The sequence below is a fragment of the Myotis lucifugus genome, unplaced genomic scaffold (genome assembly GCF_000147115.1).
Source record: "Myotis lucifugus unplaced genomic scaffold, Myoluc2.0 scaffold_293, whole genome shotgun sequence".
NCBI classification, from domain to species: domain Eukaryota; kingdom Metazoa; phylum Chordata; class Mammalia; order Chiroptera; family Vespertilionidae; genus Myotis; species Myotis lucifugus.
Window position 1 is genome coordinate 797,963 of NW_005871341.1, and position 25,213 is coordinate 823,175.

Consider the following 25,213-nt stretch of genomic DNA (forward strand, 5'->3'; position numbering starts at 1 on the left):
CTTGTACTAGTAAATAGTTTTGTAGTTTGAGCATGTTTTAAAATGTACCTAGGATTCTTTTCATCAGATACGGTAAGACACACAAACGTGAAAATGACTGTTGTGAAGGAAGATGTTTTTATACTCAGATCCCTAGAAACGGCAAGCACATCATTGCCACACAGGGCCATCGGGGGAAGCGCCAGGGTCAGTCAGGAGGTAGAGGGAGTGAGGCAAAGCCTTTATTGTGGTTTCCCAGTGAAGGAATGGCTAACTCAAGGTAAGCAGGCTTAGTTTGGCGAGGTTGAATAATTTCAGAAGGCTCCAGGATATAGGGACAGTCCCTGGTCTGGCCCTGGCGTGGTTAGGCCCGGGGTTAGTGGCTTGAAGTGTGAGAGTTTTATAAAGGGGGGCTTGGGCTCTAGATTAATTGGCTTGTACATGTAAGTCACATTCCTCAGAGATTCATTTGCCGTCTAATCATCAGCTAGCCCTGGGAGGGTGTTTTTGCTATTGAGCCACAAAATCACACTAGGAGATCAGCATCAAGGGCTCCATGTGTATCTTCTAAGGTCAGGATATTCATCAGAACCTTGACATACTAAGAATCTACCCTAGGATTCATAAGCCCATCAGCCCATGTCTGAGGGAAAGGACCAGAGACGCATCAGAACACACTATGCATGGCATCCCTATTTCGTTTCTCTCACTCTTCAAGTGTGAGAACTGGGAAATAAGAATTGGAAATGAGAGTGAAAAATTAGAAATTCAAACACAAAGCCACTGGGTGGAATGCGGTCCTCATATCTGGAAGAAGTAGTTTTGGTCAGAGTACTGTTTGTAGCAACTTAAAGATAAAAGGAAGTCGGGAGGGAAGAGAAAGCATAGATAGAATTCATTAACCTTAGAGACAAAGAATCAGTTTCCTGTGAGAAAGATAAGGGAAGGAACAGAATTTTGAGAGTGCTGGAAAAAAAAAAAAAGGATTACCAGCAGGAGGAGGAAAGCAGGTTGCATGTCATGAGGAGGACAAGCATGGGTTAGGAGCATAAAGAAGTTTTGGAATGTCCACTGTGTAACTAGGGACATGTAGGAGGATCGGATTCCTCCTAGCCAATGGGATTCACTAGGTCTGTAGAAGTCTTGGTTCCATGAGCCCAGATGAGTCTAGACTTCAAAAGTGTATTGGCTTTAAAATATACTGTTCTGTGCTTTAACACTACTCAGTCTCCTAAGAAAGCACAGATGGAAGATTCTAGATAGACCCAAGCTTACAGTATCCTATATCCTATAACAGGGGTCCTCAAACTTTTTAAACAGGAGGCCAGTTCACTGTCCCTCAGACCATTGGAGGGCTGGACTATAGTTTAAAAAAAACTATAAATAAATTCCTATGCACACTGCACATATCTTATTTTGAAGTAAAAAAACAAAATGGGAACAAATAAAATATTTGTATTTGCATGTGGCCCGCGGGCCGTAGTTTGAGGACCCCTGTCCTATATAATAAAAGCCTAATAATGCTAAGTGTCTGGTCATCTGGTCGGCCGTTCAACCAATCAAAGTAATGATATGCTAAGGCAGCTCAACTGCTCACTATGACATGCCCTGACCACTGGGGGCAGATGCTCCGACCAGTAGGTTACCTTGCTGCTGGGGTCCGGCCAATCAGGACTGAGCGAGATGGGCCAGACATGCCCTGGAGCCCTTCTGCGGTCCCTCCCCGGCTAGCCAACCTCCTGTGTCCCTCCCCGGCCCCAATCATGCACTGGTGGGGTCCCTCGGCCTGGCCTGCACCCTCTCGGAATCCAGGCTGAGGGACCCCCCCCCTTCTCTGCCCCACCAAGTGCACGAATTTCATGCACCGGGCCTCTAGTTGAGAAATAATGGTTTGAAGAAATAGCATCTGGAGAAATGTGAGCTCTACACTGGATGCAGATGAAAAGTATTTCAGTGGGAGATGCACTGAGGGAAAGGAAGGCACTGAGATATTTGGGTAGTTCTGATGGAGGCTGAGGATATGTGGATGTTGAGGAGAGTTCTAGTGAACGCTGTGGGAGCCAAGGACTTTCAGAAATTGTGAGCTCTGATAATGTTGCTTATCCATGTGATTCAAAGCCTCCTGAATAACTAAACTCTTAGAGAAGCCATTTTGTTTTCTTTTTCTCCAAGGCTTTGGATTTAAAATAAAAATACAATAACCAGTAAATATTTTATCCACACTTAGAATTATACCTTACCTTACCTAAACATCCATTACTTAAAAAAAAAAAAAGCTTACATCATTAGCCTTTTTCTTTGACCATTTGGTAGTGCAAATATAAATTTCCAAAGGGTAGTGCAAATATAAATTTCAGTTATGACCTTGTGAAACAAAAACAATCATTACTTATTCCGTTAATTCAGACCGGCAGCCTCCAGGGCCATATATCCAGGGAAGAGGGTGTTTATTCTACCGATGAGTTCTTTGTAATGAAGGAAAAACAGTCCAATGCTGTTGCAAAACCATAGCTGTTTAGTGGCTTTCATTTCTTCCTGGGACTCTTCTTCCTCCAAGAAATGTTTCAGCTTTGGGGACAACGTTTCTCCCAGGGGCTGTAAGTTTGGATTTCCAATTCTTCACTCTCATTTCTAATTCTTACTTCCTAGTTCTTCACACTTGAAGAGTGAGAGAAACGAAATAGGGATGCCACGCATAGTGTGTTCTGATGTATTTGTGATCCTTTCACTCAGACATGGGCTGATGGGCTTATGAATCCTAGGGTAGATTCTTAGTATGTCAAGGTGCTGATGAATTTCTTGACCTTAGAAGATACCCATGGAGCCCTTGATGCTGGTCTCCTAGTGTGATTTTGTGGCTGAATGGCATCATAGCAAAAACACTGTAACACAGACCACTTTTAGGAGTAATTTATTTGATTATTACCCTTTATGACATAAAGAGCAGCTGATTGCCTGTTGTACACTTCATGTGCTTGTGTGTGTTAATAAAAAAGTCTTTTGTTTGTTAGGGTCATTTTAACACTGGGAAATAATCTATACTAATAAAAGGGTAATATGCTAAGTAGGGTGATGTCTTCCAGACGTCCATCCAGACAAAGCCACAGGGGCTGTGAGGCCTGGGGCTCAGGCAGCCATGGGCTCAGGCAGCTGCAAGCCCCGGGGCTCAGGCAGCCGTGAGCCCTGGCAGCTGCAAGACCCGGGGCTCAGGCCTCGCAGCTGCCGTGGCCGGTATTGGCAGCAGCAGCAGGGTGATGGGGCAGTGCCTTCCCCTGATGAGCCGGTCGCCTCCCGCAGAGGAGTGGGCCTAAGCCATCAGTAGGACATCCCCTGAGGGCTCCTGGACTGTGAGAGGGGGCAGGCCAGGCTGAGGGGAACCCCCCCCCCCCCCCAGTGCACGAATTTTCATTCACCGGGCCTCTAGTAATAAAATAAAGACTATTACTAATACTAAATTAGGTCCAGAAAGAAATATTTTGGCAGTTCTATTTTTAATTTTGTTCAGAAAGAAATATTTTGGCAGTTCTATTTTTAATTTTTTGCATTTCCACCAATAGCGCATGAGGATTCACTTTTCTCCACATTCTCACTAACACTAGTTTGTTGATTTATTGGTGATAGCCATTCTGACAGGTGTGAGGTGATACCTCATTGTGGTTTTAATTTGCATTTCTCTGATGATTAGTGAAGTTGAGCATCTGTTCATAAGTCCATTGACCATCTGTATGTCCTTTTTGGAAAAGTGTCATTCTACTCTTTTGCCCATTTTTAAATTGGAATGTTTGGGGTTTTTTTGGTGTTGAGTTTTATAAGTTCTTTATAAATTTTGGATATTAACCCCTTATCAGATGTATCATTGGTGAATGTGTTCTCCATTCAGTGAGTTGTCTTTTCATTATGTTGATGTTGTGCAAAAACTCATGACCCAGCAATTCCACTTACAAGAATTTATCTAAAGAAACCAGAAACACTAATTCAAAAGAATATATGCACCCCTGTGTTCATTGCAGCATTTTTTACAATAGCCAAGATTTGGAAGGACCCCAAGTGCCCATCAGTAGATGAGTGAATAAAAAAGCTGTGGTACATTTACACAATGGAATACTACTCAGTCATAAAAAGGAAGAAAATTTTACCCTTCGTAACAGCTTAGATGGACCTGGAGAACATTGTGCTAAGTGAAATCAGCCAGTCAGAGAAAGACAAATACCATATGATTTCACTCATATGTGGAATTTAAGAACAAACTGAACCAACAAACAAAATAGAGACAGACTCATAGATAGAGCAGGCAGGGGGATGTTAGGGGAATGGAGGGATTAAGCAAAAAAGAAAAGAGATAACTCATGAACAACAGTGTGGTAATTTCAGGGGGAGGGAGGTGGGTAGAGGTGGAAGAGAGCTTAGAAAGAACTTATGGTGATGGAAAAATATTAAATTAAATCAAATTAAAAAAATTTTTAAAGAAAATTATTTTGGAAATAGCCTATTAAGATTTTTCCTTCAATAAATTGATTTTTTTGGGTGATTTTGGGGGACTTTTCTGTTGATACTTTTATTTCTATGTAATGGAGTAGGAATAGTTTCTATGGATGCCAGGCTTAATGTCAGGAAAGTACATATAATTAGTTACTTCTCAAACACAGCTGCAAGTATCCATGTGCCTGGTACCAGTATATAAAAATAGACTATACAGGCAAAACAGTCTGTGCATTAACTTCCAAGCGCGGGATTATTTTAGAGGGGTCTTCTGAGTTCATGGCTGTACTGCATCAGCTCAGCCAACTCTCATGATGCCTCATATGTACCCTGACAGATCCTCTTTTAGGAATTCTGATGTGCAGTTAGGTCAGTTGGTATGAGTGCAGGGCTGTGACCAGGGCTCTGGATGTGATACCCATTTGAAGCATTTACTTTAGCACCGAGGCAGTAAAATTGCACTTGAGTCCTTTCCTGCTGGCTAGCCCTATGGGACAGTCACTCACAGGAATGGGTGACAAGCATGTCTGGATACCCCATTCCTAGTCCTGTTGCTCCTGGGGATGTCCTCTGAGACATTTCAGAGCATCATCTGATCTTGTGTACAAAGCGAAGGCGTTTGGATGAAAAGGACATGTGAATGGTAGCATTATCTGCCCTGGCTGAGGGACTGTGACCACAGGCTTTAGTTCTGTGTAACACTTCTCTGGAACTGACCAGAGTTTGAGAGCTTATCTGGTTTTGGCAAAGGCCGATGACCTTAGTCCAGCGGTTCTCAACCTTCTGGCCCTTTAAATACAGTTAGTTCCTCAAGTTGTGACCCAACCATAAAATTATTTTCGTTGCTACTTCATAACTGTGATGTTGCTACTGTTATGAATCATAATGTAAATATCTGATATGCAGGATGGTCTTAGGCGACCCCTGTGAAAGGGTCGTTTGACCGCCAAAGGGGTCGCGACCCACGGGTTGAGAACCGCTGCCTTCGGTCCCATCCTAACTAAGTTTGTTATTTCACTGTCCTTGTGTTCTCCAGGAATATTAATGGGAGACGAGGGATATTAGAGGAAAAAAACAGATGACTTCAGGAGCTGCTCCAGAATAGAAGGGGGTGGAAATGGCAGGGTGCTGCTCTCCTTCCTGCAGCAAATTCCAGGGAGCGCCGTCATGTGCCGCCTACACAGAAGAGCCGTGTCATCTGGTCCGAGGCCATGGCATCTTTTAGTGTGAAAGTGGGTGGCATTGCTTGGACAATAGAAATTGGATTCTTACAAGGATAGACTTTAAAACTACAGTTCAGGTTTACTCTTCAGAAATTGATCACAGCCAGTCATAAATCATGCTGGAGACTCAGGAAATGATTACCATTCATCTGGGCCTAAACTCCTTTGGAGGATACGCCACTTTTCACTGTTTCATAATGTATAACACATGTTTACAGTGTTCTATAATTTATCCTCTATTACAGACCGGTTAAGTACTCCCTTCCCATTCTGCTCACAAATGCCCAGCAGAATAAAGAAGACAAGGCAGCTGGTTGCTGAAAAAATGGCCCATGTGTAGACCTTGCTTGAATAAATGATGAAATGTAAAAAGAAAGTCCAGCAGAAACACAAATAGTTGAGCATTTTTACTGATGTGAACCAACACAAACAGGCCTTGATAAATGACCAGTTTTATATTAATAATACCAGCTAACCTGTGCACCACAGTTGATGGTTTATAAAGCATTTTCTCAGCTATCCTTGCCTCAAATACAATAAAGGAAGACAAATTTGCATGATCTGAAATAGCTTCTTACCCAGTTCCTGCAAATGACACTTCTCTTGTCGAGATCTATCTGTTCCTTGAAAAAGATCAGCTCTCACCTTTTGCCTAATAGGTCCTTGTGCCTCTGACTTGACTTAAGAATAGCTTAGGAGCTTCCAACCCCCAGTTCACACATCTGCAGCCTGTCCCAGGGACACACATCTTTATTGCAGGCATATGATGAAGTTACCCTCCAGGGACTGTGCCTCTTCCCAGGCATGCCCTGTGATCTGTGTAGCAAATCTCTCTTAGCAACTGCAGCCATTTTCTGGTTTGCTATGGGATGTAGCAGCAGGTAGGCATTCAAGAACTGGGGAACATTTAATGGTGGTAAAAATTGCTGGCAGGGTTTGAATAAAGACTGCTTTCAAACCATTGGCATTCCTTTTCCCTTGATTGTTGCTGATAGCAAGTAAATCCTTTCAGCTGGTGGAAGGTGAGAGTGGTAAGATCTTTCTATGTTCTCCAGATGCTCAGCAGTACTTGTGACGGGTGAGATACTCCTCAGTGTCCAAGGTTGGAGGGGGGAGGTAGGGGTTTGGGGGGAGGGCACAGCACCAAGAGCAAAACTGTCTCCATCATTCCCTCTTTGTGTCCTGGGAACTTTTCATTTTAATTAAGAGAACTTATATTTCCTGCTGCTATAAAAGGGAGCATATTTAAAAATTTTCATTATAACCTCTGCCCCCAGAAATCATCTGTTATATTATCCCCATTAGACAAGAGACTGCCTTTAATTCTTTGTTTTTCACTTTTTATTTATTTATTTATTTATTTTTTTAAAATATATTTTATTGATTTTTTTACAGAGAGGAAGGGAGAGAGATAGAGAGTTAGAAACATCGATGGGAGAGAAACATCGATCAGCCGCCTCCTGCACATCTCCTACTGGGAATGTGCCCGCAACCCAGGTACATGCCCTTGACCGGAATCGAACCCGGGACCTTTCAGTCCGCAGGCCGACGCTCTATCCACTGAGCCAAACCGGTTTCGGCTGTTTTTCACTTTTTAATTAGCGTGTGGGGATGCTTATGTTAACACTGTTAACACATTTCAAGTCACAAATAAGTAGATATTTCTGAAATTACCATGTTAGCGAACTACGTTGTTCCTGAAATATTGAAGCATTTCAAGGAAGCTACATGGCATTTTTAAAAATTTTTTTTTTTAGGTTTGGTTGGTTATTTGGATAACCACTTATATGTTCATTTTTAGGAAAGATGTTTAATGCTGTTTTTTCTTTCTTGTTATGACTTAAAGGTCCTAGGTGATTAAAGCCAAATAAGAAAATACTTCTGTGCAGTCATAATGATGTGAATAACATGCAGGTGGGGGAGAACCTGTCTGGGGATTGTTAGAACACGCATTCGGTCCAGCACCTGTGAAGGGGTGTCTGCAGAATCCCTCTCAGAGTGCTTGGCACAGGACTCTTCAGCCCCCACAAGTGGCCATTGCTTCTCTACACAATATGTGACCACTCAACAAAAGCCTGTATTTCAAACATTTATTTTAAAAATCAATGAGCAAGTCAGTTCTACTTTCCTTTTAATCATTGCAAACAAGTTTTCTTTCACATGTTCTAAGTCATCTTTTTACCAGGAGCTGTTATTTTGCTGGTTCACTATAATGTCACGAAATTTGATGTTTCTGATGGGGTTACTTATTTTGTTGGAAAAGTCTGCCAATTTACTCAGTATCTAGAAGCTTTAGAAAACTTAGCATGAAGCCTATGACTTAGAAGTTCAGCAAATGAAGTACATTTATGTTAGCGCCACAAATAGAATATTTATCCTGAAAATTCACCCCGAACGCTCCAAATTACACCCATTATTAATGGCAAAGCTTCTAAAGTTAATGGCATAACAGTATCTTCTTTCTCTACATGTGGTGCTTCAGAACACATCATTTGATTTACATTAGAACTGATTTTATGTATTAAAGGATGGTGTTGAAATAGGATTCTGTAATATTTTGTTCTAAGTCTTTGCTTTTTGCTCTGTAATCTTTTTAAAAAAAATATCTCAAAAGAATTTATTATTTATACTAGAGGCCCGGTGCACGAAATTTGTGCATGGGGGTGGGGAGCGGTGTGTCCCTCGGCCCAGCCTGCACCCTCTCCAATCTGGAACCCCTCGAGGGATGTCCGACTGTCCAGGCCTAAACAGGCAGTCAGACATCCCTCTCACAATCCAGGCCTAAACAGGCAGTCGGACATCCCTCTCACAATCCAACCACTCGCCTGCCTGCCTGCCTGCCTGATTATCCCTAACCACTCCCCTGCCAGCCTGATCAACGCCTAACTGCTCCCCCTGCCTGCCCCAACTGCCCTCCCCTGCTTGCCCGGTCACTCCTAACTTCCCTCCCTTGGCAGCCCGGTTGCCCTTAACTGCCCTCCCCTGCCAGCCTGGTCACCCTAACTGTTGTCCCCTACAGACCGGGTTGCTCCCAACTGCCCCCCCTGCAGACCTGGTTCCCCCCAACTGCCCTCCCTTGCAGGCCTGATTGTCCACAACTGCCTTCCCCTGCTGGCCTGATCACCCACAACTGCCCTCCCCTGCCGGACATCTTGTGTCCACATAGGGGTGGCCATCTTGTGTGTTGGAGTGATGGTCAATTTGCATATTACCTCTTTATTAGATAGGCTTTTTCTCTACCCATGGAGTGTCATATTCACACGTGTTTCTGTAACTGTTGGATGATGATGAGTTCATTTCCACCCACGGCCATGTTGATTCTTTTCTTGTGTAGCAACTCATGTGTGCACCCAAAGTGCTTGGCCTCCCGCATACACGGAGGGGGCTCTAGAATAATGGACCTTAGAAGCACAGCCTTTTCCCTTAAGGGAGGTGATGCAATAGGAGAGACAGAAGAGTAGTACATGCATGGGCACATGCCTGAAAACGATCTCCCAGCACACTACAGGCTTCGCAGACTTCTCCTGGGGACTCTAAAGAATATGGAGACTTTGGCCCTGGCGTCTGATCCCCAACTTCCCATTTCTGTGACATAATCTAAAGGATATAAAAATAGGCAAAGACAAGCCAGAAAGAGTGTCACCAGTATTGAAATGATAGCTATCACTGCATGTTCATGGTCGTCCAAGCACAGCCAAGTGCCTTACATGCATTATTTCTTTAATCCTTCAAAACAACAAGAACAACAAAACCTTGGGTTAGGTAGCTGTTATCCTCATGGAACCAGTGAAGGCCCAGGAGAATACAGTAATCAGCCTAAATTTACATAACTTGGAAGTGACAGCGTCTGTATTCAAATGCTTTGCAGGGCTGTGGCTCTAACTTCCTCTTCTTCTCAGCTGAAAGGAACACAGCCATGTAAATTGGCATCAGTCTGCCCACTGAATCCCTTTAGGAGAGAAGCATATTAATGGCAACCAGCTGAAAAGTTAAATATATTCGAGGAGACTCTACCTGCCCTGCTTATGGATAAACACCAGATATGGTTGGCTCCTACTGGTCCAAAGATGGAATAAACAGAAAAAAAAGAAAAAGAAGAAGAGGAGAGGGAGGGGGAGGGAGGAGGGGAGGAGGAGGGCCTGGGAAAGAATTTGCAGCCTAGAAAAAGGAAAATGACATAACACTTAAGATGCAAGGAAACAACCTACATCTGACAAAATTATGAGAAACAAGTAAATTTTAGAAAGTAATTTTTAGACAGCATCTGCTTTGTGTCTTAAAATTCAAGGAAGCAGACTCTGAAGTGACTGCATGGTGGGGAAGCCATATCGTGATGGAGAGAGGACTGTCTGCAAAGCTGAGGAAAGCAAGCAGAGAAGGGGCGAGATCCGGGGGCAGAGTGCTGGAGTGCGTCCTCGGTCCGCCACTTCTAGCCGTACAGCCTTGGACAAACCCTTGCCCTCTCAGTGCTTCAGTGTCCTTCTCTGCAGTATGAGACTACCTACCTAATAGGGTTATTATAAGTATTTAAAATGAACTAGGAGAATTGAAGCATATATTAAAGTAACAGTGAAAAATCAACACCATCAAAAAATTGAATCCAAAACAAAATTAAGATCTCCCAGAATCCAGAGGAAAGGAATAAAGTGATAGAGTAGGAAATAAAATTTCATATATATTATATATATATATATGTGAAAAAATATACATACATATATACACATATTTACATATACACACATATATATATACACACACATATATATATGTATATATATGTGTATATATATACACACACGCACACACAAGAGAAAATGGAGATCCATTAGGAGAGAAATTGATGTTTTTGAAAGAGACTACAACAAATGGAATGATGGATGCTGCAAACAAAATGTAGCAGAATCTTTATATTAAAAAGGCTACAGGCCAGGACAATCCCAGCCAACACTAGGAATAACCTTAAATGTTATATATTAATTTTAAGGGTAGAAAAATAATTGATTTAATCAGGTGGAAAAGCAGAAGGCTTACCTGAAACCGAGAAAAGTCTGCCTGGCCTCAGACTTCCTTGCTCCTGTGCACTATGTAGAATGCCGGACACAGGTGCTTGAACAATACATATTTCTATGGAAGGATATCACCTCAGAATGTTTTTACCCAGACAAGGTGGCGTTCATGCAAGAAGGTACGAAAAATCATCCTCAGAATGACAAAGGTATAAAATATTCGCATCCAAAAGCTGCTTGAAAAATAAATGATCCAAAGACTTACCTAGTTAGAAGTCAGCATAAAAATAAATAATGGTATAAAAATGCAAAGAGGAGCAAGAAATTGGTTATTAGTTCTTATCCTTGGCTTGGGCATCTAAGGGCTTAGGAGACGCTTGGTAGATTTAGCGATTGAGTGTTGGACAGAGCTGAGTGTGTGCGATTACACAGGCGATCCTGATGAGCAGGCAGGATTGGGAACCACTGCTCTACCAATTTTAATCAAATATGTACTGGACATAGATAACGGGAAAAGTGGGGATGTTGCCAAGGATATATAAAAAGGATCCCTTTATTCTTAAATTTATGCTAACAGGTTTGAAAATATCAAACTTTTATAAGATATATAAAAGCAAATTCTAATAAATAAAAATGATTATTTCCTAATAGTAGGACTCAATTTTATGAAAATGTCTTCTTTCTCCCAATGTGTGTCTAATTTATACATAATTTCAATCAAAATTATAATTGCTTATTCTTAGAAGTTGATAAAATAAATTGAAATTTTATCTAAAAGAATGAGCTGGTAACTTAGCAAAGAAAGTTTTGAAAACTGATATTGTGAAGGAGGCTTGTCCTACCAGTTGGTAGCATTTAATAACACAAAGTATTTGTACTAGTGAATTATGAATAGAAAGATAAAGGACACAGATAAAAAAACAGGCCCCATATTACAGAAATAAAAAGGACAATTCATCACAAAGATATAATTGCTTATGTGAATAGTAACAAAACCTCAAAATGTATGAAACAAAAATTGACAGAATTGAAGGGAGAAACAGACAATTTCATAAGCATAAAATTTAATATATCCATCAGATGTTCATAAACAACTAGTAGTTGATAGTAAAAGCAAAATATGAATAACATTATCAATCATCTTAAATAATTGACATTTGTATTTGTATAATGTATTCAGTGATCTCAACAGACTTAAATGAGAAATCAATACAATAAGCTATTTAGGAAAGCTCTAAATATTTGGAAATTTTTGAAAAACGTTTCTCTGTAATTCATATGTCAAACACAAAATCACAAGGAGCTCAGAAAATAATTTGAACTGAATGGCAGCAAATACAGAGCCACTACTTCTACTCTCAAAAGAGCCAAATGTGTGTATCTTGCACTTTGTAGTAAAAGTTAAATGTCAATCTATATTTGCAAAGAAAATCATTGGCAGTTTTGTGTTGATGATCCTGAACACAATTCAACATTTCCAGCAGAAAAAAAAAAATGCCCGCATTTGACAATGTCGCATTGGGGACTATCAGTTAAAGTTAAAACAAAACCAAACCCAGCAAAACATACACACAACTGTTTCACACTGGTTAAAAAAAGAGTATTAAATATTTTCTGACCATAAAATTTATTTAAACTGGAAATAGGGCCATGATTTAACCTATTTATCAAAAGTTTGCTCTGATTTAAGAAGAGCCTATGTGATCAAGAAATGGGTTGAATGTGTTAAAAATATTGTACATCATAAAATAGGTTGGATGTATGAGTAGACATCAAGTAATTATAATTGGCTGTTAAAATATAAGTTTCAGCAGGAGACCCATAATGATAAATATCGGATACTAAAGGGAGGACAAAGATACAAAATTTCCAGGAGAAATTTTGAAATCCAATTTTGATTTTTAAAGTCCTTTCCCACATCCTATGTAATAAAAGTGTAGTATGCAAATTGTTTCCTCGAACGGGAGTTCTTCCAGTTTGACCAGGGGGCGGGACTGGCTGGGGGAAGGGAGAGAGTACCTGGCCAGCAGCTGCCAGCTGCTAGGGACCCTACCAGTGCATGAGTTTCATGCACTGGGCCTATAGTTGAGGGAATAAAAGAATCTAGATGTTGGAGATTAAAGAGAAAAGTTCTTATGAAAGAGCTTTTCTTTGGAGAGAATTGTGCTGAGTCCTGCCCCATCCAGTTGCTTGACCCTTCATTTCAAGTTGAGATAAAAGGGCTTCAAGGACACAAGTTAATGACTTAAATTTTTCCTGAAGGCCTTGGTAGTCTGAATGAAGGTGGAGATGAAAAGCGGGAATCCTGTGGAAATGACAGAATGGTGATTTCAATGTCCATCTTGAACTGCCAGATTTTGTTGAGATGAAGATTCATAAGTGTTTCCTATAGACTACGTTGGGCCATGGGCATCAAAGAGTCGAAATGAATAGAGAAGTCTGGAGAACATGGGACCTCAGCCCACTAAAACTGCTTTCTAGATGTTCTACATAAGGAATGTGTGCAAGGCTAGCTTCATAGGTGTGCAACCTATGTCATGGCCAAGGGCATGCACTTGGAAGGGGCATGTTTGGTTAAATGGTGTACTGTTACCATCTTGAAATTCTTAATTTCTTTAACAACTTCGTGTTTTGATTTTTTACCGAACCCCACAGGTTATGTATCCTGCCCTAAATGTATGACCTACATTAGGAAACTATGGATGAAGGGACCTCAGCAGTGGGAGAAGGTGTGGTCCTCTAAAGTTACCCAGTGCTCCATAGGGAAAGAGTAGTCTTTAAATATTCACCACCCTCCTTGGTAAGGCTAGCGAACCAGTCAGGTGGAATGTTCCTGCTCCTCTCACCTCCATCTTCACCATCTACCTCCAGTCCTTTCCAACCCAGAGAGGGCTAAAACACTTAGAAAGGGCGAGCAGATTTGGATAAAAAGAGTGGTTTTCATAAACTCTCCCTTCCCAAGTGGTGCATGTTAAACCTGCTGCAGAGCCTAGTCGGCTGGGGAAGGGAAGCTGGCTTAGCACTAAACTGGATATTCTGATAGCCAAATGGAGACTGTTTGTGTCTTAAAGTGACTATGAGACTTGTATTAGATAAAAGTAATTGGAAAAACCATGGGGCTTTCTCAGGTTTTCATCTAGGGCTGAGGGATGAGTTACTTACATTAATACAAATTAAGAAACAAGTGAAAGACAAAAATGAAACTGCTTTAGAAATTGCATCTCTGAAGTGATACTTATTCGGTGTATTGATTACAAAAGAATCTAGAAATATCAAATGTTTTTTGATTCATAAACCATGTTAACTTTTAAGTTTCAAATGATGCTCTGAAAGCTAGCTTAGATTTAATGGTGAAATTGAACTTCTTGTGAATAACATCTCCTAACTGATGTAAGTTGGTAACAGGAAAAAACAATGCCATTTGCTCTTGTGTTTGTCTAGTTGTTGGTTCTCTGACAGTGGTCTGAAAATGAAAAGTTTAGTTCAAAGTGGTTGCTTCCAAAGTGAGGAAATGTATGTAATATATCCTTAGAAAACACGCTTAACATTTTGACAGTTAAGCTTGATTTATAATAAAGTAATTTCATTTTCCACTAGCAGTGACATAGAATAATTTTTTTCTATGGGCTCTTCTAAATGACCTGAGTTGGGAAAATGTGGCTAGTTTTCAATATATTTCTACTGCTATTTCCAATTGTATGTGAAGACTGTTGTAGGGTAATTATCTAAAATTGCATTTAGTGCCATGTGGATGTGCAATTAACTTTGACACTGATAGACTGACAGAGTAAAATGAGGTTGCATTCTTTCCTGGGATTCTATGAACTATATTTTAATGCCCTTCAATGATGAGATATTTACATCTTTTTAAAAAGTTATGTACTTTTTAGAATTGATTTGAGAGAAACAGAGGAAGGGAGAGAGACAGAGAAGGAAAAAGAGACAGACAGACAGAAACAGAGAGAAACAATGATTTTTTTTCCAGTTATTTATGAATTCATTGGTTACTTCTTATACATGCCCTGACCAGAGATCAAACCTGTACCTTGGTGTACCGGAATGATGCTCTAATCAACTGAGGTACCTGACCAGAGCAAGATATTTACATCTTCTTAAATTTTCTGGAGTCTTTTTATTTTTAAAAATATGTTTTCATTGATGTTTTTTTTGGAGAGAAAGGAAGGGAGAGGGATAGAGAGATGGAAACACTGATGAGAGAGAAACATTGATCAGTTGCCTCCTGCACTCTCCCTGCTGGGGGGTCGAACCTGCAACCTGGACATATGCCCTGAGCAGGAATTGTCCTGGTGACCTCTTGTTTCATAGGTCAATGCTCAACCACTGAGCCACACCAGCCTGGCTCTGGAAGTTTTTTGTAATTGTTCAAACTTTACAAAAGAGATAGTCTAATAAAAGTTATTTCACCATTATTAGTAGTGTATGTCTTTTCTCTGTAGTTTTATCTTTTGCATGTTGTGAATGTTGTGGATTTTTGACTAAAAAAATTCATGATGTAATTTCTTCTTTGACAAATATCCTTATCAATTCTTTCTGGCTATACAAAACTTGTAGGAGATTTATATTTTGTGACTTGGTAAGTATTATGTGAAATATAACTTATATGAATGTAGTAGAGATAATTTTATTTTTGAACTTTTGGTAAAACTTATTTTAACTGTTGCTATTTCTAATTTTACTTTAAATTAGGGAAGGCTGCACCTAAAATTCAGTTCCTTGAAGGAGTGAACATCATGGGAAAATATATATTCGTATTATTTGTAATTTAAAAGCCAATTTAAAAGTACTGTAGACGGCAGTGGCATGCCAGACTATCAGGGATTGGGGACACATTCCCCTCCCGTCTTGCTCACCGCCTGACATCACACTTTAGCCATTACTCAGAACAGTTGTGAATACCTTTTGGAAAAGTAATCACAAACCCTTCTTATAAATATCTTACCTTTTTATTCCTTCAGTGCATTCCTCTGATTTTGTTTTAGGCTCGCAGGAAGGAGGTGTTTGTCCAGGAACGCTATGGAAGGTTTAATTTAAATGACCCGTTCCTGGCACTGCAGAGAGACTACGAAGCAGGTGCTGGCGATAAAGAGAAGAAGCCAGTCTGTACCAACCCCCTCTCCATCCTGGAAGCAGTCATGGGCCACTGCAGGAAAATGCAGGAGAGGATGTCCGCACAGCTGGCTGCTGCTGAGAGCAGACAAAAGAAGGTATTGAGACTTTCAACCGGTCGTTTTCCCCCAAAATACGGTGTAGAAGGCAGAAGTGATCTCTGAGGTTATCCTTTGTTCTTAAATATTATACTTTCAGGAAGAGTTGGAATAAGTACTTAGAAATGCAAAATTCTGACCAATTCTGGTGGTGTTTTTGAAATGTCACTCAAAATTAAACAAACAAACAAGCACAAAACACTAAACCAGAAAGGATATCTGATAAAGCCATTATGTTTCCCATTAAGGTGACTTTAATACTTTCTTTAAATTAATAATTTTCCTTCTTTGACTTTCTCTTTTCTACTGCTATAAGACATGCTTAACTGCTAGGTGATCCAGTAATGCAACCAGGAAGGACTCTGCTCATATGTGGTATCCCCAACTTACTTTATCCAGCTTCTGTCTCAAATATTTCTTTAAAATTAAAAATTGCTTAAATTATTTCTTTGGAAAGTGAAACTAGCATGAGGAGAAGTAGAATGAAAGTTTGCGTGCAATCTCACTACATGTCATCGTGAAGTCCTGGTTAGTCTCAGGCTCGCCTCTGGGGTCTGATAGCTGTGTATGCTGCAGACCTCCAGGCTCCTGCTCACTCACATGCCTTTCAATTAAACCAACTTCCTCCCCACCCCGCGCCTCCCCTACCAGCACACACTTATTTATTGTGTTTGAGTAGATGCTTCAGAGTCCTGAGTGATAAAAGCTTACTCTCATTAGCCATGCGGAAATAGAAGTTTAAAGTTTGTCCTTCCAGTATACAGACAAGCTATGAATTCCCTTTAGAAAAGAGAGTGAGGAAATTGTAGAAGCTAATGATGTCTAGTGTAATTAGAATTAAGAGCAATATGTTCTTTCAACCATCATTAAAACATAAAATGTTTCTATTTGTCCTTTTCAGAGAACTTGTTATAGCTTACATGTAACACCTGCTTGATAATCAACCCGAATGCACCATATTGTAAATATTTATGACACTGTCATTGATGTGTATGTCTTTTCTCTGTAGTTATATCTTTGCATTAACATATGCATGCCAGTGTTCTGGGGTAGGGGTTGAGTAAAAGCAAACATTTTCATCAGGATGTCAAATAGTAAGAAAATAAAGAACTGGGTAAATTAGTAAAGAAGAAAGAATTGAAGGCTTTCCATGGATGTGAGGTGGAATCAAACAGTTTTACTTAGGATGTTGCAAACCCTCTACAAAGCCCAGCAGACAACCACTGAGGCCTCTGGAAATTGTCAAAAATCCCCACAAACCACATAAGCAAGAGTTAATGTATTTTAGCTGATGTCACTGAAGCTCATTTGTATTTCTTGGATGATACACATTTCATTTATGTTCTGAACATGTCAAATGAGCTATTTCATCATAAAGTTTTTCTGGTTTTTCTGCTGTGTTATCAGCAGTCAAGAAAATACTTTGTTTTCATTGTAGTTTTCACTTAATCTACAAAAATGCATGCTTTCCTAAATTTTACTTCAGTTTTGCATTTTATCATTTCTCTTGTAGAAAAAGAAGAAACTCATTTTGAGATCAATGAAAGATTTTATTATCTAGCTTATTTTTGTAAATCAGCTTACATCCTGTTTGTTTCTGAATGGCTGGGTCATTTCCAACCTGGCTGGTAGTGAAAGGAAATCGTTTCTGTCCTGTGAGTCCTGACAGGCTAATATGAAATGAGCCAGTGAACTTTCGCTCACATTTAACAGGGAGACAGTGGTTCTTTATGGCCGAATTCATTGGCTGTGTAGTCTCTGACAGGCAGCGCTATCTTCTGTCCCTAAAGGATAGTCTGTTCTGGTAGACTGTAGCATGTAAAAAGAGTTACAGTTTCTACTCATATCCTGAATCTTACAAAGAAAACATCACATCAAGTGATAAGGCCACAAAACAAGTCATCTTTTTAGCAACGAAACTACCTGTCATCTTTAGTTTTGAAAGTTTTTTTTTTAATTTTTATATACTGAATTGAGAGAGAGAGAGATGTTGTTCCACTTATTTATGCATTCATTGGTTGATTCTTGTATGTGCCCTCACCAGAAGCAAACCCACAACCTTAACGTATTGGATGATGCTCGTAACTGAGCTACCTGGCCAGGGCCTGAAAGTATTTTAACCAGACATTTTCAGTACCCTTGTATATAAAGTAAATTGCAGCTTTAGAAATCTAAAATCAGTAAGACAAAAAAAATCCATTACTTTCCATCAGTCCAGTTCTTTAAATTACTGTCCGAGCAAAAGCCAGGGAAAGCAAAGGCCTTATTATCTACAATTCAAGTGTTTATTACCAGACACCAGGCACAGCTCATGGGTGATTCTAACACATTTGGCCTGATCGCTGCTCTGCTAGGCCTCTCCAGACGAGAGAAGGAGGCTGCTTGCTCATTCAAGCATTGGTTCCTGCTGAGACTCCTAATAGGAGGGTTATCTGGTCATTTGTGTGCCAGGAAAATTTGGGCAAGAATAAATTTGGGTAACGACGGAGCGCTTAAAGCCGTTTTGAATAAGCTAATGAGAAATCATCATGGGAAACTTTGCCTCCAGTAATCTCTACATTTCGAGCCTGTAACCTAGGTAGATTAGAATGATATTTGGGGTTTTTATTACTTATCTTGTACATCATCTGTTAATAGAGTTTCTATCCTAATTTATTTTCAGTCATTTTACTCACACTTAGAAAGTGTGAGTAATTTCTAACCCTAAAATAAGAGAGACCTTATAATTTGAGCAGAGCCTTTAAAAGTAAGAAGCCAAGATAATAACTAGGAAATTCCGAAGGGAGCAATATTTTTTCCACCAGTGAAAAAACAAAGTAGTTAGCTCTGTGTATTGGGTATAGCTTCTTCTAGGTGGCAGCTCAGCGTAATGAGGTCAGTTGCATGTCAATAGATGCATCAGGAAGGGTTTTAGTTGTGAGCAAATGAAGCCAATATTGATTGAGTTAAGCAGAAAACGTGTTTATTGGTTGTTTTACATTATGGTAGAGCCTGGCTGGGCCAGCTAGGGGACCAGCTCTTAACCAGCCAGCATCACCAACAAATGCTCATTATAGATCCAGTCTGAGGTGGGTGATGTTTTTGCTCATGAGAGCTGGATACTGCAGCTAGCTGACTCCAGACAGCACCACTGCCATCACTGCTCTGGGTCTGGAGTGGTGCTTCCCTGGCCCTGCTTCTTTGCATCCCTCATTTCCCACTGGAAGCCTAAGAACAGGTGCATTTCATTGGTCAAACCTAAGCTCCACACCCTCTCCTCAGCTACAAGGGAGACTGGGAAAGCTCCCCTACATTGGACATATTTCACTTCTGTGGGGAGAATAATAAGGGGAGAGAATTCTCCCTAACAGGAAGCAGTTTCAGGTGCTAGACAACCAAAGAAATGACAGTTGAGCCAGAAAAGAATAATCAAGTTGATCTAATTTCTTTCATAGGCTCCGTCTTCCTATTACAACTCATTGTACTGCACTGCCACTTGTACACAGTGCTCTCTACTTCATTACATAATGGTTTATAACATATAATTTAATTTTAAATTGCTTCCTAGACTTTCATTCAAGGACAACATGGTAGAGAACCATCTAAAATAACATTTTTAGGAAGAGTATTTAGGACATTTTGTAAATGAGTGATTGTTTTTAGCTCATTCCTGAGTCTTTTTTTGTATGACTCATTGTTACATTTCAACATGTATTTGACTTCCCAGACACATTGCAGTGAGTGTTAAGAGGGAGCTGGAGATGTGTCTTATGCTCCCTCTCAAATGGGATATTTTCTTTTGCTCTATTTTCAAATTCATTGTCCTTTATAACTCTACTCTCTCAAGTCTGTTATTTAAGCCCATTCAATGAACTTTTTTCATTTTATTTTTATTTTACTTTTATTTTTTAAAGTTTTTACTTATTTCAGAGAGGAAGGGAGAGTGAGAGAGATATAGAGAAACATTAATGGTGAGAGAGAATCATTGATAGGCTGCTTCCTGCATGCCCCACACTGGGGACCAAGCCCAAAACCTTGGGCATGTGCCCTGACCGGGAATTGAACCGTGACCTCTTGGTTTATAGGTCGACACTCAACCACTGAGCCATGCCAGCTGGGCAACATTTTTTCATTTTATTATGCTTTTTAGTTCTATTTTTTCATTTGATTTTTTTTCTTAGTTTCCATTTCTATGCCAAGATTCCCCTTCTGTTCTATCATTGTGACCATATGTTCTTTGACAATGGCTGCTTTAGGGTCCTTGTCTGCTAATTCCAATATGGATCATCTTGGACACAGTTTATATTTGAGTACATTTATTTTGACAACAGACCACTTTGAGTTTGTTTGTGGGTATGATATAAGTTAGTGGTCTAGTTTCATTGTTTTGCATGTACCTGTCCAGTTATCCCAACACCATTTATTGAAGAGACTGTCTTCACTCTATTGTATGCTCTTGCCTTCTTTGTCAAATATTAATTGCGCATAATGGCTTGGGTCAATATCTGGCTTCTCTGTTCTGTTCCACTGATCTATATGCCTGTTCTTGTGCCAGTAGTAGGCTGTTTTGATTACCGTGGCTTTGTAGTATAATTAGATATCTGGTATTGTAATCCCTCCAACTTTGTTCTTCATTCTCAAGATTGTTGAGTCTATTCAGGGTCTTTTTTGGTTTCATATAATTTTTGGAGTATTTTTTTTAGATCTGTGAAATATGCCATTTTGGTATTTTGTTGTGTTTTTTTTTTATTGCTGCTTCAATTTCATCAGTTGTCATTGGCCTATTCAGCCCATTGCTTTTCATTACTTTGTATGCTTCATGCCACTCCATCTGGCCTGAAGTGTTTCCTTTGATAAATCAGCTGGCGAATTGAGAAATCAGCTGGGGATGTCCCATGTAGGTAACTTTCTGTCTCTTTCTTGCAGCCTTTAATAGTCTTTCTTTGTCTTTAATGTACACCATTTTAAAAATGATGTATAGTTGTGGGTCCTTTTGGGTCCATTTTGCTTAGGACTTTGTGTTTCCTGAACTTGAGTGACTTTATCCTTCACCAGGTTAGGGAAATTTTCTGTCATTATTTTTTCAAACAGGTTTTCTATTCCTAGCTCAGGTTCTTCTTCTTGCACTGTTATTGTATGAATGTTGTACCAAAGTTCCTGCTATTTAATTTTTTCCCCAATTGCTGCTTTGAATGCGTTTTTTTTCCTACCTTGTCTTCTGATTTACTGATTCAGTCTTCTTCTATTCTACTTTTGATTCCTTCTAGGGTATTCTTTACTTCAGCTGTGTTATGCTTCATTTACACTTAATTTTCTGTTTGTTTATCCTTACATAAGAATATTTTTTCCCATTAATTTTTAGAGAGAGGAGAGGGGAAGGATGGAGGGGAAAGAGAGAGAGAGTGAGAGAGAAACATTGATGTGAGAGAGACACATTGATTGGTTGTCTCCTGCATGTTCCCCAACTAAGGCCTGGGATCAAATCTGCAACCCAAGTATGTGCTCTTGACTGGGAATCGAACATCCAACTAGTTTGTTAGCAGCATTGGGCCCAGGGATGGGTCAGCAAACATCCCGTGGTTCTCCCAGCTCCACCTCTGCTGGTCTTTGCCAGCCACCAGCAGAGAATCTTAGTCACTCAAAAGTCTGTTTCTGACCAGGATGGCAGTGTAGGTAAATGTGGTATATGCCTCTTCCCAGAGCCAGGTCTAAAATACAGAATAACCATCATTAAGAACTGCCTGAATGCCCTGACCGGTTTGGCTCAGTGGATAGAGCATTGGCCTGGGGACTGAGGGGTCCCAGGTTTGATTTCACTCAAGGGCATGTACCGTGGTTGCAGGCACATCCCCAGTGGGAGGTGTGCAGGAGGCAGCTGATCAATGTTCCTCTCTCATTGATGTTTCTAACTCTCTATCCCTTTCCTTCCTCTCTGCAAAAAATAAATAAAATATATATTAAAAAAAAAAGAACTACCTGAAATCTGACTGAATGGAAGCCCTAAGTGACCGGCCAACAGGCTGACCAGCTAGTAGGTATGATGCGCACTGACTGTGAGGGGGCAGACGCTCAACACAGGAGCTGCCAAGTGACAGCTACTTTGCAGAGTGCCCTCTTGCACTCCAGGACCCCTCGGGGGATGTCGGACTGCCAGTTTCAGTCCAATCCCCCCAGGCCAGGCCGAGGGACCCCACCTGCCAGAGGAACCCCGCTCACTCCACAAATGCCCTTCGAGCCCCTGAACTGCCCCAGATGCAGCCGGCCAAGGGAGGTTGGCTCCAGGGCGTGTCTGGCCCATTTTGCCCAGTCCCACCTTGCCAGCCACCTTCTAATTATTTTCCTTTCAATGTGCACGAATCCATGGACCAGGCCTCTAATAATTAAAGAAGGAACTACACTGAGACTGGTAGGAGGTACAGAGGTGTGGAAAGGGTTGATCTGACTCCCAGATGTGGCATGTTTTTTTATTGGGACGGGTATCTTGGCTGAGGAGGCTTCCTGTGAGGAGCAAGGGGTCCCAGCCCCACACCAGAACAGTCAGCCCTGAGTTCCAGTGCCGGGAAGAGAAGTCCTTGTAACATCATGCTGTAAAAACCAGCGGGGATTGTGGCAGAGTGACATGGAGGCAGCTGGAAACCCAGGCAGTTCCTCTTATAGGGCCCGAGCACAAATGTACTTGGAATCACTCCCTCTGAGCTCCAGTCCTGGGGCAGCAGCTTGAAAGGATCCAGGGCAGGGGTGGGCAAACTTTTTGACTCGAGGGCCACAATGGGTTCTTAAACTGGACCGGAGGGCCGGAACAAAAGCATGGATGGAGTGTTTGTGTGAACTAATATAAATTCAAAGTAAACATCATTACATAAAAGGGTACGGTCTTTTTTTTTTTAGTTTTATTCATTTCAAACGGGCCGGATCTGGCCCGCGGGCCGTAGTTTGCCCACGGCTGATCCAGGGTCATACAGTGAGGATCTAAATTGTCTAGCATCAGGGCAAGACCTGTGGAACAGCTTTCTCCCAGACGAAAGGACTGACAGAGGTCATTGTTCCTCTAGTGAGATCTCCTACCCCTCACAGAGCTGACTGGCTGGCGCCATATCTGACACTCCATCAAGCTGACCCACAGTGTTCACCCTGCCCTGGGGATTACCTGAGATTCTGTCCAACCTAGTTTGTAGCTGCACCCAAGTTGTTTTCCGTGGTTTTTCCATATGAATGGCCTGTCCTATCTTAGGATTCAGACTCCTAAAATCTCTCAAAAAAGTAGAGCTGGACTCAGCTTGCCCCATACCTCTAGATAAGTGGCCCCAGGCCCCGCACTAGCAGCAGCATGCCTTGGTTCACAGCTTGGCCTCTCCTGGGCACCTCCAAGCCCAACACAAGTAACAGCCATCTGCAGATCGTTCAGTAGCTCAAGCCAGGTGGCCCCAATGAGAGCACAGGCAGTAGCTGACTTTGCACCTCCCAGGAGGCCGCAGAGCCAGTGCACCTGGTGGACAGCTTCAGACAATGCCAGATTACAACTCTACCACATTCATGAGTGACACACTCAAGGGAAGAACTTAGTGAGCAACCAAGCCCCACTGAAGCAAGTCCTGTGCCATAAGGTGTCTTCTGCTGTAGCCACAGCTAGTCTTCATAGCCAGCTGGCCTGGGGGTCAATCCCTCCCAGTGATGCCAACAGCAATCAAGGCTCAACTACAACAGGATAGTGCACACAGCCCACATAGGGGCGCACCTAGAGTGCCTAGCTCAGGAGACTGGGGAGGCTGAGCCATTGGGCCCTACAGGACACCTTCTACACAGAGCCACTCTACGAAATTTGGAGATGTAGCAGCTACTTAATACATTGAAACAAACACAGAGAAGCAGCCAGAATGTAAAGAAAAAGATAAATGAAAAAAAAGACAAAATATCCAGAAAAAGAACTGAATGAGATGGAAGCAAACAAACCACTACATACAGAATTCAAAACAATGGTTATAATGATGTTCAAGGAACTTAATGAGAGCTTCAAGGAACTTACTGAGAATGTCAAGGAACTTAGTGAGAATGTCATGGCACTTAGAACATCAAACACATAAAAAGGGACCAGTCAGGAATTAAGGATTCACTGGCTGAAATGAATAATTTATAGGAAATCAACAGAAGAGCAGAGGATGCTGAGAATCAAATTAGCGATTTGGAATATAAGGAAGCAAAAAACACCCAATCACAATAGCAAAAATTAAATAGAATCCAAAAATATAAAGATAGTGTAAGGAGCCTCTGGGACAGCTTCAGGCATACCAACATTAACATCATTCAGGTGCCAGAAGGAGAAGAGAGAGAGAGTAAGAAGTTGAACATCTATTTGAAGAAATAATGACAGAAAACTTTCCCGACCTGGTGATAAAAATAGACTTACAAGTTCAGGAAGTACAGAGAGTTCCAAACAAGATGAACCTAAAAAGACCCCACAATAGGACACATCATAATTAAAATTCCAAAGGTTAAAGACAAAGAGAGAATCATAGGAGCAGCAAGAGAAAAGCAGTTACTAGTATTTACCTACAAGGGAGAGCCCATATGACTGTTAGCTTGTTTCTCAACAGAAACATTGCAGGCCAGAAGCAAGTGGTAAGAAATATTCAGTGATGAAAAGCAAGGACCTACAACCAAGATTACCCAGCAAAGCTATCATTTAGAATTGAAGGTCAGATAAAGAGCTTCATAGATAAAAAAAAAAGCTAAAGGAGTTCATCACCACCAAACCAGTATTACGTGAAATGTTGAAGGGTCTTCTTTAAGCAGAAGAAGAAGGGAAAGGAAAAGGGAAGGGGAAGGAAGAAGCAGGATCTGGATGGAGGAGGGCAGTGGAGGGAAACACGGGGAAATCTGTAATACTCTCAACAATAAATATATTTTAAAAAATGAATACAGAAGAGGTATATTAGTCTGAATTTTCCTGTTAAAATAATCTATTAGGATAGACTGATCATTGGTTGAAGTTTTGGAGAGAGTTGCAGAAGTTTATCCCATGAATGAGGTAAATTGTAGAGGAAGCTAAACAAAGGTAGATAGAGTAATTGATGATTGGGGTTCAAAGTGCAAATGAATTTGGAGTCATGTCTCTGCAGGCACCTCAGTTATGTAGTTTACTCTGTGTTCTGCTATCTGTGATAAGATTTTAAAAGACCCATGTTAGTCTGAGATAGAATTCATAAGGCACGAATGATGGCAGGACAAAAATACAAATGAATTATGGGAGACTTACAGTTTTCTGTATAAATATCTGAGATAAGTTGAGTTAATCTTCTGTTGGAAGTCAGTCTTCAATTGGATT

At 40.8% G+C, this 25,213-nt stretch overlaps 1 protein-coding gene across 1 annotated transcript in view; it reads left to right on the forward strand.

Annotated features, from left to right (window-relative positions):
- The window catches only part of CTTNBP2 (cortactin binding protein 2), a 170,720-nt gene that overhangs the window by 40,513 nt on the left and 104,994 nt on the right, over window positions 1-25,213 (forward strand). Inside the window, 1 exon segment of the mRNA XM_023763602.1 lies at window positions 15,688-15,912. Within this exon segment, the coding sequence (XP_023619370.1) occupies window positions 15,688-15,912 (225 nt within the window).